This window comes from Chenopodium album, chromosome 7, assembly GCF_948465745.1.
Source record: "Chenopodium album chromosome 7, dcCheAlbu1.1, whole genome shotgun sequence".
NCBI classification, from domain to species: Eukaryota; Viridiplantae; Streptophyta; class Magnoliopsida; order Caryophyllales; family Amaranthaceae; genus Chenopodium; species Chenopodium album.
In genome coordinates this window covers 47,040,266-47,053,291 of record NC_137840.1, presented here as the reverse complement: position 1 = coordinate 47,053,291, position 13,026 = coordinate 47,040,266, and the positions used below count along the sequence as shown (strand labels likewise).

Below are 13,026 nucleotides of genomic sequence, written 5' to 3'. Positions count from 1 at the left end.
CTACAGAGCCGAAGAAGATTCAATCTATTCTGGAATGGCCTCATCCTAAGACTTTGAAACAACTCATAGGGTTTTTAGGGTTGTCAAGGTACGACAAAATATAAAGGTATGTTAAAAACTATAGGAAGATATTAGACCTCTAACTAATTAATCTACTTAAGAAGGAGGCCTTTCACTTGGATGAATATATATAATACGCTATTGCAACTTTTGAACCTTTGAAGCAAGCAATGACTTCCCCTCAAGGCTCTACTAGATTTTCAACAACTATTCATCATAGAAATAGATGCTTCTAGAACTGGTCCAGGAACTATGTTAATGTAGGGTGGCCATCCCATTGCATTTTGACAGCAAGGCCTTATTAGCATAGAAGATTTTGCAACTATTAGCTTATGAAAGGGAATTGCTTATGGCTATATATATATATATATATATATATATATATATATATATATATATATATATATAGTGTGTGTGTGTGTGTTGTAGATAAATGCCAACACATTTAATGACATTACCCTTCACTATCAAGACAGATTAATAGAGTAGGAAATAGTTGCTGGATTACAAGATAATGGCACCTCACCAGCAAAAATGGAAGGTTAGAGTATGTGATTGATGCTTTGTCGAGGATTCATGGTCCTGAGCTTTCAACTACGATCGTTTCCTCTATTCATTCATCTTTATTGGATGAAATTCAGAAGGTTTGGCAAAACGATCCCAACATACAGAAATTGATTGAAGAGATAAAAGAAAATCTTGCTACCCACCCTTATTATACCTGCAGCATGCATAATGTGTTTAGGAGAAAAAGAAGGGTTGGTCATTGATTTTGATGCTGGACTATAAGGCATAAAATATTGCAGTGGATGCATGCCTCTTCTGCAAGGGGTTACTCGGGTGTAGAAGCTACTTTCAAGAAACTTAATTCTATTGGTCAAGCAATAAGAAGACTATCATAGAGTACATAAGGAAAGGATTAGTCTGTCAAAAGTGCACGTATGATCGTAGTGCTTCACTAGGGCTTTTACAACCCTTCCCTTTTTCTTACAAGGTGTGGGATGAGGTCTATATGGATTTCATTGAAGGTTTACCGAATTCCTTAGGTAAACAAGTCATTCGGTGGGAGTAGATAAGTTAGCAAATATGCTCATTTTATACAACTCTCATTCCTATACTGCTCTTAAGGTGGCACAAGCATACATGGATCAAGTATTTAAGTTACATGGTTTCTCCAAGTGGGACAAGATCTTTATTACTAATTTATGGGTGGAGTTCGCAAAATCAGTATAATTGTTAAAGTTATTGCCTTCTTCCTACCACAGCACCTCCATCTTCTTCCTTCTTTTTCCTCTTCCCACCATTTTTATTTTAAATCCCGATATTCCATTTAAGCTGCTCGAGTTTTCCTCTCATGAACTCCCATTTGCACTATCATATTTCCAGCAGTTTCGCCACCAAATTAAGCGAAAACCCTAAGAAAAATTGGAGAAATAAAGGCATGGTTAGCCCCAAAGGATAGAGGTATCATCCTTCTCCATTGATGCCCCTTGCCATGATCAATTTCTCCATTGAAGTTCTTTGTTTCTCCATTGAAGTTCTTTGATTCTCCATTGAGAATCTATTTTTGCTTGAATTCATTGCAATATTAACCCATAAGGTCTGATCCATATGCCTCAAGGATATGAAGTGAGGAACAATGTCACCACCTTATCATATCTCAACCTCATCAAGGTGTATTTTGACATGATCTTAGTGTTTTTTTATGATAAGAACCCTAATCAGACTAAACCCTCACGACTTTTTTAATCCAATATTTGCAGAATACACATTTAGGAGTGTAGAGGGGAGGATAAAGGAATCTCTATCCCCAAGCACGTTAGTATATAGGGAATACCAAATATCAATCCAGACCAACTAAAGCTGCTCATCAGAGTGTACCAGAGAGATGGAACACTCCAATTAATAATTAAATGTATTGGTATCCCAGTGTTCTCAGATTATGCCAATTATTTTATAATTTGCCACTTTAGAGTTCAGACAAATCACGTTAATATGCAAAGTTAGACAATTCAAGCTTCGCTATATATAAATGACATACTTTGCATTAGGTAATACTGCTAAACTTTACATAATTCCTGCATTCTAAACTCAAAGGCCCTGTACATATTAGGCCTTGTCTAGTACAAAAAAGGGGTTAATATTACTGTAGTTCCAAACGTAAAGGTATCAGAATCAGCATTCGCACACTCCAGGTGGGTTATATGTATCAAAATCCTTTAACGTTTGACACGAATAAATCGGTTGTTGATCATCATACATCAGCAGGCAAGTTCAAATCAAAAAATCTGTCTTCAAAATCCACAGTAGCATGTTTGCTGGAGTAGCATCCACTCTCAACTTTTGACACGAATAAATCGGTTGTTGATCATCATACATCAGCAGGCAAGTTCAAATCAAAAAATCTGTCTTCAAAATCTACAGTAGCATGTTTGCTGGAGTAGCATCCACTCTCAACTTTTGACACGAATAAATCGGTTGTTGATCATCATACATCAGCAGGCAAGTTCAAATCAAAAAATCTGTCTTCAAAATCTGCAGTAGCATGTTTGCTGGAGGAGCATCCACTCTCAACTTGATTCAAACTGAAACTAGAAGATTCTGCCCTAGCACGTTTTCTTGAAGAGCATCCACTCTCAGTTTGATTCAGAACCAAGTCTGTAGATGACTCATCTGACCCCTTCACTCCTATATGTATAAGAACCAAGCCCGTATGTATCAGTAGCTTTCGAAAGACCAATTGGCGTTATTCTATCTTCAAACTTTCTTCACTAAATTAACTGGAAGCCAAAAGAGGTTATGACTTGGACCTACTAACCAGGTCAATTAAGCAAAAGTAGAGGTTAACTAAATTAAAATCAAGAAAGAGGTTCAGCAGACGTTTTGGCTTCAAGTAAATATGTCTAATCTCCCAAACAAAACTTATATATTCAGAATAATTGAAGTAAAAAAATCAACACAGCCTTTTAACTGTCTTTTACTGTGTCCTTTCAAAGGATAGATGAGCATCTAACCTTATATACAGAAGAATTTCTACGTATTCTGTAACAACGGTTTACCAATCATAATCACAGGAGATCTGCTACAAAAAAATTATATGAAGATGACAAGAAAGAAAGAGATAAGTTGACCCAACAAAGATATATCAAAGTGGGTATCACCAAAAAAAATTTAAAAAAAAAAAAAATCAAATCCAATGAAATGTGAAGTTAAACTAAATTGCATCACATAAACTGTTTTTTCAACTTAAATCATTCACTAAATGCATTTTATACATTTCTAGGTTACTACATAGAAAAAACTCTAGTACCAAAAGTTGTCATGTTATTAACTAACCTAATCATTTTAGTCTAATTCTATAACAAAACCAACTATCTCATATCTATAAGTTAAAAATCCTTACCATTAGAGCTGGAATTTCTCTCCCTAGTATAGCTATGGTTCCGCCAATCAGTTATTTCTGATGCTTTCTCCAACCCTTTTGACCTATATGGAGCAATTATGTGTATTGTGTGCTGAAGAGATCCTAACAGATCACCTTCAATGCATTCATACCTGCATAAAGTACACATTAAGCAAGTAAATGAAGTGTCCATGAGATATATCTTTATACACTAGGAAAAGAACAGATAACAAAATAGGATAAGCATCTGCCAGCACTATACATTTTCCTGCATAAATTGTCAACAATGGTCATCATCGTTATTATCCGCATTCTTGTTTCTAAAACTTTGTCATCGTCAAGAGTATGAAATGGCTCCTCTAGACACATTGAAAGTTTCTCAATATTGGCCTCTAATTGCTGTTGCTGGTCTTCAAACAAGTTCTTTTTTATTTCTCTTTCCTCCTTTGACATTTCATTCCTAAACAGCTCATTACCAAACATGTAATAAGCAAATGGGTATGAATATGACAAGATACGTCTGGACCTAAACAATCTGTAAAGTCCATTTGTTACCCAGCTGAAGTCCTTGGAGGTTGTATCCCTGTCTTCCAAACTTGATATCTTCTCCTTAATAGTTTCCTCCAGTTTAGCTTCGAGCTTATATGAATCTGTGTGAGCTTTATAACGATTATGATAGTGAATATAACGCCACCATTCCAACTTTGCATGCTCAGCTTTCTTTAGATCATCTTCTTTGAATCTCCCGCAACTGTGACCGGCAATAGTAGACCATGTGTGCTCTCTACCTGTAGCTCCACCACAAAGCCAGCTGCATCCAAAGAAAAATAAAAGATTAATTCACAAACAAGTACTCTAGGAGAAATCAAAATTCCAGTTACAGTCAAAACCAGCATAATCAGCAGAGTTCTAACATCCGTCTACTTTTTGTATAACTCCAAGAACTTTAAAAGATGAAGGAGCTTGTAATGTGATTATGTGAAAAGGTTAACAAAAAATGAAAAGTAAATGAGGTTAAACAAGTAGCTTCAAAACCACAAAATATGTTCCGCCATTTAAGTTTCTATTGAATATGGAGTAACCAATGTGTCAACTCTGTCATGCAACTACGCAAGAAAGCTATTTAACACCAAAAGTATCTAAACTTACAGATTGAAAGTAAAAATAAGCATGCAATTGCTACTAACCAGACACAAGATATAGTCATATAGCTAGGATTAGAAATTAAGAAGCCTTTAATCACACAAAAATATGGAAACAGACGAGTTACAAACCTTGTATGTTTGCATGTGCTCATAATGTGTATGTATACACACTGAAACACATATATGATGCATGCATACACACCAGAACACATAAATGATGTATACATACAAATTAATACACACCAAGCTAAGCTTGACCTAGTGGAAACTAAAAAGGAGAGCATCTTCCAACCATGAGGTTGGAGGTTCATTTCCCACTAGGGAAAATTTGAGGAGCAGATTTCCTTACCTATCCCACACTTTCCCATATTGTCTAGCACGCTTACACGGGCCAAGTCGACTGAGCAGTTCCAGCCCGATAGGGCCCTTAATCTTATAAAAAGAAAATGAAAAAAAAAGAATAAAAATACACAGCTGGAAACAATATATAGTTACAACTTATAATCACCCCAAGGTCTCTCCATAAACCATAAAATCTAGTTGAATCTTGGTCAAATGGATAAATAGGTAATTACAGTACAGACTCGACACTTAAATGACAGCATGACAGAATTTAAAGCTACTGATAAAAATGATGTATATCAATCTTTCTTTATGAAAGAAGTAAAACAGCTAGATATCACCAGGTGTTGATCATAAACAATCACTGCAATGGCAGAAAGAGCCTGAAAGAAGTGCTTACCAGAATGCTTGGCCACAAACACATACAACAAGGTTGCATCCTCCATTTTTTTCCACAGGTTTGTGACATTTAGGACAAGGCTTTGTGTGGCTTGTGATCCAATTAACTGTCTCTGATTCATCTTGACACTTCTTCATCCAAAGCTCCCACATCAAACAGGAGCAAGGAGAGTGTGCTTCAGATGAACAGCCAAAGCAGAACTGATGACCACATGCACATTCAACCTCAAAATAATCATCCTCCTCAACACGTATAGCATTTCCACAATGGGGAACACTTGGGCACCACTTAACCCTTTTATTATCCTCTATGTAGGACTCCAGAAGAAAGCGATCAAATTTTTCAGCCGCCACAGAATCTCTCTTAATAACCAAATTTCTTATTTTTCCATCATCACAAATCGCATTGCATTTATGTGCCATGCATCTAACTCGTCTACTCTCACCTTCATTTATCCTCACAATAAAATGTTCTGTCCAGCCTAGTTATCAGAAAATAGCAGAAAGGTAAAATTATGTTAGTTGGTTAAAGAAGACATAAGAAAGAGCAAGCTTCAATGTGCAAAATTTTGCAAAATAAAATATAGAAAAGTTACAGCCTTTTAAGGATCAAGAAGATATGCAGCCAGAACCTTAGACAAATCACCAATTTTCTACAATTCATAAGTTGAATTACATGCAAACAATCACATTGCACTACCTTGCTATTTGCTCATCGCCCCCCCCCCCCCCCCCCTCCCTTTTTATTGAAATCATCCCCACCTATAACTACTTTTATCTTAGTACCCACAGGAAACAACTTAGTTTTTTTTTTTTTTTTTTTTGTTTGACACAACTTAGTTTTTTTAACAATACCCACAAACATTTACCCACTGTAGGCATTTTATCTTCACCTTATTATTGATGAACTGAAACCAATTTCACTGAAATAAGATTGTTATAAATAGAATTATATTATTTTTACTGAAATTTAATTATTTTAAATTATTAAAACTTATTTTTACTAAATCTTTATTATATTTGTTCTTTCAATATACTAATTAAAACTTCTCTACACTGAATTAGACTTATTTTAGCTTAAATAAAAAAAAAATAAAAAAAAATAAAAAAAAAAAATTATACTTCTGAATATTATTTGATTAAGGTAAGGTGAACAAGGCCTTAGTTCATTGAGCTACATTCACAAGTTAGGAACTCTAAAACAAGCAAAATTTTCTTTTAATTAATCCGAAACTCCGAAAGCCTTAGGTGAAAATGGAGCTAGAGATTAACAAAGGCCATTAACTCATCCTAATAAAGCACTGACTAGCACATTAAATAACCACATATTGACATGTTACTGTATCTGAGTCTGAGTACTCTATTGTTCAAATCTGGATACGCTCTGATATGTTTGGTTAAATAGGATATCATATTTACAGCACAACATATGCATTGTTATAGTAGCATATTCACATTCCAAAAAAACGTGAGGTGATGATCATAGAGAGCAAGTAGAGTAGTACACTTAAAGTTGACCACCTACCCCACCCCCAACCATCACACAAACTTCCACAAAGTATGTGTCCAATTATAAATGAGCTCTTTTCTCTCTTCTATTTTTACTACATCACCTTTATAGCTGGTGGTGGTTAAATAGCAAAATTTGCTTCATGCTTGGTAGGTTTATTGGAGCTGGGTTGTGGAAGGCTTCAAGGGGTGTTATATATTGGTGGTTACTGAATAGGGTTGATTGGAGCTGTTTTGTTAAAGGACGCGGTGTAAGGGACTGGTTGTGTACCCGAACCATATGAAAATCTGCAAGAGTGGTTTGAAATATATATTGGATGGGTACCCGCGTCATTATCATTTTAAAAAGTTTTGGTTGCCCAAAAACCTTTTTTCTTTTTTTCTCAAAAGCCTAAACCCTTAAATTGTTAATAATTACATAAAATTTAGGTATTAGGTTTCTGACACCAAATTCAAATATTCTAGTACCTGTGTAAGTATTGAATTTCAGTTTAATGGTGATCAAATATTTGACTGATAACATCATCAGTTCAGGTACCCAACACATTTGCAGCTCTATTGTATGTGTTATAAGACTTATAAGAGGGGAAGTCAAAAGGTATTAAGTTGATGGAGGTGATGGAATGAACACATAGTAGGGAGGTTATTAAGGAGTTGGTTAGGTGGTCGGGATATAAGAAGAGTTTGGTTTAATCATGATAAAGAAATTTGAGGTGTTCTTAGTCAATGGGAAGAGGAAATGAAAAAAATAGTTTCAGACATCATAAAAAAAAAAAAGTTATTCACCTGTGCCCCCAAATAAAAGCTCTATTCCACCCAAAAACTTCGTATAAATATCAATTTCATTTTACTTTTATCTATTTCTTTATTTGGTTATAACCAACCCCTCTATCTTTTTCTCTTGTTTATCCACTATTAATGAAACAAAGCCTAATATCTTTTTTATATTCACCTTTAATCAAACAAACCTCACTTTCTTATTATTCTATTCACAATATTACAAAAAATTGCAAAAGGCAAGGACGACTTTGATTTGGGGACGAAGGAGGTATTAAAGCTTCTTAATTACCTTCACCTCCCCTACAAACACCACAGCAAATACTTCCTAATTTCTACACATAAAAAGGGAACCATACAGTTGTTAACTCAATTTCAGTTCAGGTATCGATGGAAAAGTTTAACAAACTCAAGCCACTATTAACCCATCTAAAAAGTAAACACATCACTGCATAATAACTCTCTTTACAAAATAATTTTGGTGGGTGCTTTAACAAGTAGCTATAAACCTGACTAGACCCAAGGTAGTCATCTACATGGCCGGCCAATAGCCAGATGCAACGAGCAGAGTTATTCAAGGCCCCAAACTTGTAAAGAGCACCTATTGTTCACTAAAGTTTTTTTGGGGTAATCAAATGAACTTTGTGATATTCAAGCAACCACTGTAGTAAACCCCAATTCCAATCCTTTGCCTTCGACAATTCATCTCTTTGGCTCATCCCAACTCCCAATTCCAATTGATTATCCTCTCTCTCTCTCTCTCCTCCCAACAAACACCATCAACTCCCTAATGTTTACACAGCAAGTCAGCAATTACTAATCACCAATGAGCATAAAACATGTACTCATTTTGATCTTCACTCTTTAACATACATGTACAGTCTTTCCCTTAATTTATTTTACAGCTGTTTGGCAAACAAAATTTCTACGTTCAACACTAAACTAAATATATTTAATGTGAACTCATTGTTACCACAATAATATCCCCAAACCAATATAAAACAGCTTAATTTTTCCTCCCTCACATATCCCACCAAGTATAAGCTTTCTATATACTACATCTTCAGTTAGCTCACGATCTCCAGTTTGTCATTAAATCAAATTCTAGCAGGCAGTGTGCCTTGTGAGTGGTCACAGCGTGGGTGAGTGTGTAGCTGAGGTGAGTGGTGCAATGGGCAGAGGTGAGTGGTGCAATGGGGATTTTTCTGTTTGAAGCAGTTAGGCACAGTTGTTTCAGTACAATTTTCCATTTCCATACAATTTTCCATTTCCATTGCAACTAAGTTGCTGAAGAAAATTGTATAGAAAGATTTACAGTGTCTTTGGATAAAGAAAGGGTAATGAAAAGAAGAAGAGGGAGGGGAAGGGGAGGGAAGTAAAAGGGGAGAGAGGGAAAAATGATGAGTCTTCCTTCCAAACCTTTCCATTTTTGGAGAGATCAATTTCTTACAATTTAATCCCACTATTTCTCTCCCATCCACCTCCCTTCCTTCCTCATTTGTAATCCAAATGAAAGATATCCCTCTATTTCCCTTTCTTTCCCTCCAAATTTCAATCCAAACACACTGTTAATTTATTATTTGGTTTCAAAGAATCCTATAAAGGTGATCATCAATGATATACAGTAAATATTAGTACTTTGAAGCAGTGATACCAGATTCACCAATCACCCCGCAAAAGCAAACCGAAAAAAGCAAATTGTAATATACAAGTTTTTGGTTAAATTTAACAAATTAGGTAGTGAATTGTGAACCCGTACCAAATCTCATACTAGTGAATCTGGTAACTACGCTTTGGACAAGTTTATTCATTCCAAAATTAATTAAAGTTGATAATTCCTAATATAAGTAAAACCTATAATTAACACATGGCTTCCAAATGTTTGAGACAGGCTGTTCATCCATGGGGATTATTTATTACGAAGTAAAAAAAACAAAAAAAAAACATCAAGAGTTACTGAGTTTAGACAGCAATATCATTATTACCATATGACTATGCCTAAGAATGACCAGACTTAGACCAATATCCAACAAATAGATCTGCAAAAAAAAAAAGGCAATATAAACATATCTATCAATAGCAACAGCTATTTCGAACAGCAAAAACATGGATTTTCCTTGCTGCACTTCAAAGTATTCTACCACTATGTTGTTTAATGGCCATACCATATTTATATTTTTCCACTCAGAGAATTATGAGAAGCTGAAGTTTGAAATAAAACACGAGCACATCAAGAGAAATTTTCTGAAGGCAACTTTGAAACCAAAATAAGAAAATAAAAGATAAAAGTTGAAACAAATATATAACCACAGTCCATAGCTAGTAAATAGAAGTGAGAAAAGAAGATTGGTGATAACGAAGACTAGAATCCTAAAAGACAAAAGGAGCAAACTTTTAATTAAAACCATAAAAGTCTATGAATTTTAACCTCATGCATTTTTTACAATAAGAGATTGGTTATTATCTACAAATTCAATTGAATAGCTAGAGTGATATTTACTGTATCATAATAAAGTAGTATGAAATGCTTAACACGTAAAAGTCACAATTTGTTGCTATTAAGACCTGAATAAAAAATTTCAATATAAGCTCTACATACTGTCATCAGCAAAGATACTTACAATCATTGCAGAAGTAGTGGCCACAATCCATTGTTGTAAACTTATTGGCAGGATGTTCTTCCATACAAATGTCACAATCAAGAAAAGAACATGAAGAAGAAGGAATATTAGCATGTTCTGTTTCTCTGACACCAGCTTCCACATACAATTGTTCTTTTCCTCTTTCCACAAGCACTGCCAATATTTTTTCCACATCCCAACGATAATGTATAAGAAGGGTTCTTGCATGATGCTCCTTCAACGACAACAGATCCATTATTCTATGCAAGTCTTCAGTCTGCAACAAACAGTACCAGATTCAAAATCTTCAATTTCCAAGCAACAGATGCAAACCATAAAAACATTTCAACATATAAAGCTACATAGAGAAAGAGCCAAAGGGATAAATGCTAACCTGCGCTACTCGAAGTGAATCCCTTCTGATCACCTACATAGTGTCAAAGCAACAAAAAGAGATCAGTTAAAGCAAAATTTAAGCTATTATACAAACCACATTCAATTTTTACCTTTTCTTACATTTAATGTTTTGATAGGTATCCTTCCTCAAAGGTAAATAAGAAACTTAAATGGAGAAAAAAAGCAGAGGCTTATACATAAACTAGAAACCAAAGAACAATTTAACACAAAAACGCTATAAAGTGCAACAACATTCACATTCACAAAATTATGAAATAGATTCAAAATTCACAGTTTTATGAAAAAATCATCTCTGTAAAAACATAACGCACCAGAATTTAAGATCAACTCAAATTCGAAGCTAATTTTTTTTTTTTTTAAATTTTCTTTTATTTTTCCATATTTTGACTAACAAGCATGTCCAACACTCTTTGTAATGCACCTGAAATTAAGATCAACTCAAATTCGAAGCTAAAAAAAAGTATAATTTGTTTCCATAATTTGACTAATAACAACCGCCAATCATATCCAACACTCTTTGTAATTTTAAATAGTTCATGAATTGAGAACAAAGAAACTAAACCCAAAACCAGAAATTAAATTCCAGATACAACTCTTAAACAAAGTGAGACGAACTAAACAAAAGTTGCCACTTAAAAAACAAGATAAAACAGAATTAGATTAACGCTTTGTTTGGATAGAAAAGAAGGAAGGAAAAGAAGGGGAGGGAAAATGGAGGAAGGGAAGGGAAAAGAAAGGGAGGGGGAGGTGAGCTCCATTTTCCCTCCAAATCTCTCCAATTTTGGAGAGATTATGTTTATTAAAGAGAGAAGGAAAATGAATCCCTCCCTCTCCTTCCCCTTCCTTCCCCCAATCTTTTACCCAAACAACAGATTTTGTCCCCCTCTATTTCTCTTCTCTTCTTTTCCTTCCATTTCTTCCTATCCAAACAAAGTGTAAAAGAATACCATCAATGAGATTTTAGGGCAAATATTTAAAGTAAAATTAAAGCATACATCATCTCAAAAGGAGATGCATTCAAAATTCGGTGGTGCAAAAGAATTAAAAAAATAAAAAAAAAAAAAAAAAAAAAAAAAAAAAAAAAACCCTGCAAACTCATAGTTAAAAGAAAAATGCAGCAGAAATTAAGATCAATACCAATTCGAATTCTAAGCTAATAAAATTAAAATTTAACACTTATCAACTACATTAAAAATTTATCAGGAAAAGTTGCCCTAAATTTTTTTTTTGAAAAAAATCATCCTCAAATAATAAAACAAACCCTAATTCAAGAGATTAGACAAGAAATCAAAATTGAAAATAGCAAATTTTTAAAATAAAATTTTTTTAAAAAAAAAAAAAAAAAAATTAAAAAAAAAAAAAAAAACCTTGATTGATGAACCAGAGCGATTAGTGAGGGAAACATCAATATTAGCATCTTCAATTAAATTCAAAGAATCGCGATCATCTTCTTCTTCACCATCATCATAATAAAAATCATTATCACTATCAGCATAATCCTCCATTAAAATACCGCCAAATTAAACGCGAAAAATCAACAAAAAAATCTGCAAATTAACAGAATTAAACTCCAGAATTTGAAATTCTTGATCAAATTCTGAAATAAAAAAGGAAATTTAAGGAGAATTAAGGGTTTTACGAGGGCGATCGACTCAAAAGGAGAGCTTGCTGTGAAAGCCAAAACCCCAAGAGAGAGAAAGTAGAGAGAGAGAGAGTGAAGGTGGGAGAATTTTGGGCTTGTTCAAGTATATAAATATCATCAAAATAAATAAAGCTGTTTTTTGGGTTTGTATTTGTTATCTATTAATTTATAATTTAATTAATGAGTTAAAAAAAGAAATCTGTTTAGAGAAGGAAGGAACTGATTACAGAACTACACTGGTTTGGCGTCAATGAGTCAACTTTGGGTATATACCAGTACAAGTTATCTACAAAAAATAAATAAATATATATATATATATATATATATATATATATATATGTATATACCAGTACAAGTTATCTACAAAAAATAAATATATATATATATATATATGTATATACCAGTACAAGTTATCTACATAAAATAAATATATATATATATATATATATATATATATATATATATATATATATATATATATATATATATATATATATCAGTACAAGTCTGCTTTTTTAAGAAAATAAATTAATAAAATAAAAAATCTATTTTTATAGTTGAATTAAAAAAATTGGAGTGATTTCCCTAAATAATGTTAAAGTACAAATTAATTCCTTATATAAGTCGGTTTAAAAACTATTTCCCACAATACTATCTACGTAGGATCGGTTACTAGGTTTGGAATTTGGAAGAATAGAACCGCTAGAGATT

At 33.6% G+C, this 13,026-nt stretch overlaps 1 protein-coding gene across 3 annotated transcripts; it reads right to left on the bottom strand.

The window, feature by feature from the left end:
• Positions 1-2,085: 2,085 nt before the first annotated feature.
• Positions 2,086-12,415, bottom strand: LOC145639024 (putative E3 ubiquitin-protein ligase ARI2). Of its 3 annotated transcripts, XM_081690123.1 has the most exons (8): positions 12,313-12,396; positions 12,041-12,220; positions 10,651-10,683; positions 10,257-10,533; positions 5,351-5,831; positions 3,726-4,274; positions 3,464-3,615; positions 2,086-2,748 (listed from the first exon to the last, which is right to left on the bottom strand). In XM_081690123.1, the coding sequence occupies exons 2-8, from the start codon at positions 12,176-12,178 to the stop codon at positions 2,549-2,551; spliced, it is 1,830 nt and encodes a 609-aa protein (XP_081546249.1). In that variant the 5' UTR covers positions 12,179-12,220; positions 12,313-12,396; the 3' UTR covers positions 2,086-2,548. The 3 variants fall into 3 exon arrangements, with proteins under 3 accessions (XP_081546249.1, XP_081546248.1, XP_081546250.1); XM_081690122.1 differs by having other exon boundaries at positions 12,041-12,413; XM_081690124.1 differs by lacking the exon at positions 2,086-2,748 and adding an exon at positions 2,762-3,139 and having other exon boundaries at positions 12,041-12,415.
• Between the last annotated feature and the right edge of the window lie 611 nt (positions 12,416-13,026).

Excerpts from the sequence above, each read along its gene's own strand:
- LOC145639024 (XM_081690122.1), bottom strand. The coding sequence starts at position 12,178 with ATGGAGGATTATGCTGATAGTGATAATGATTTTTATTATGATGATGGT. Across the intron at positions 10,534-10,650 it reads ATTCACTTCGAGTAGCGCAG|ACTGAAGACTTGCATAGAAT; the intron begins GTTAGCATTTAT and ends TGTTTGTTGCAG. Across the intron at positions 5,832-10,256 it reads CCACTACTTCTGCAATGATT|GCTGGACAGAACATTTTATT; the intron begins GTAAGTATCTTT and ends TCTGATAACTAG.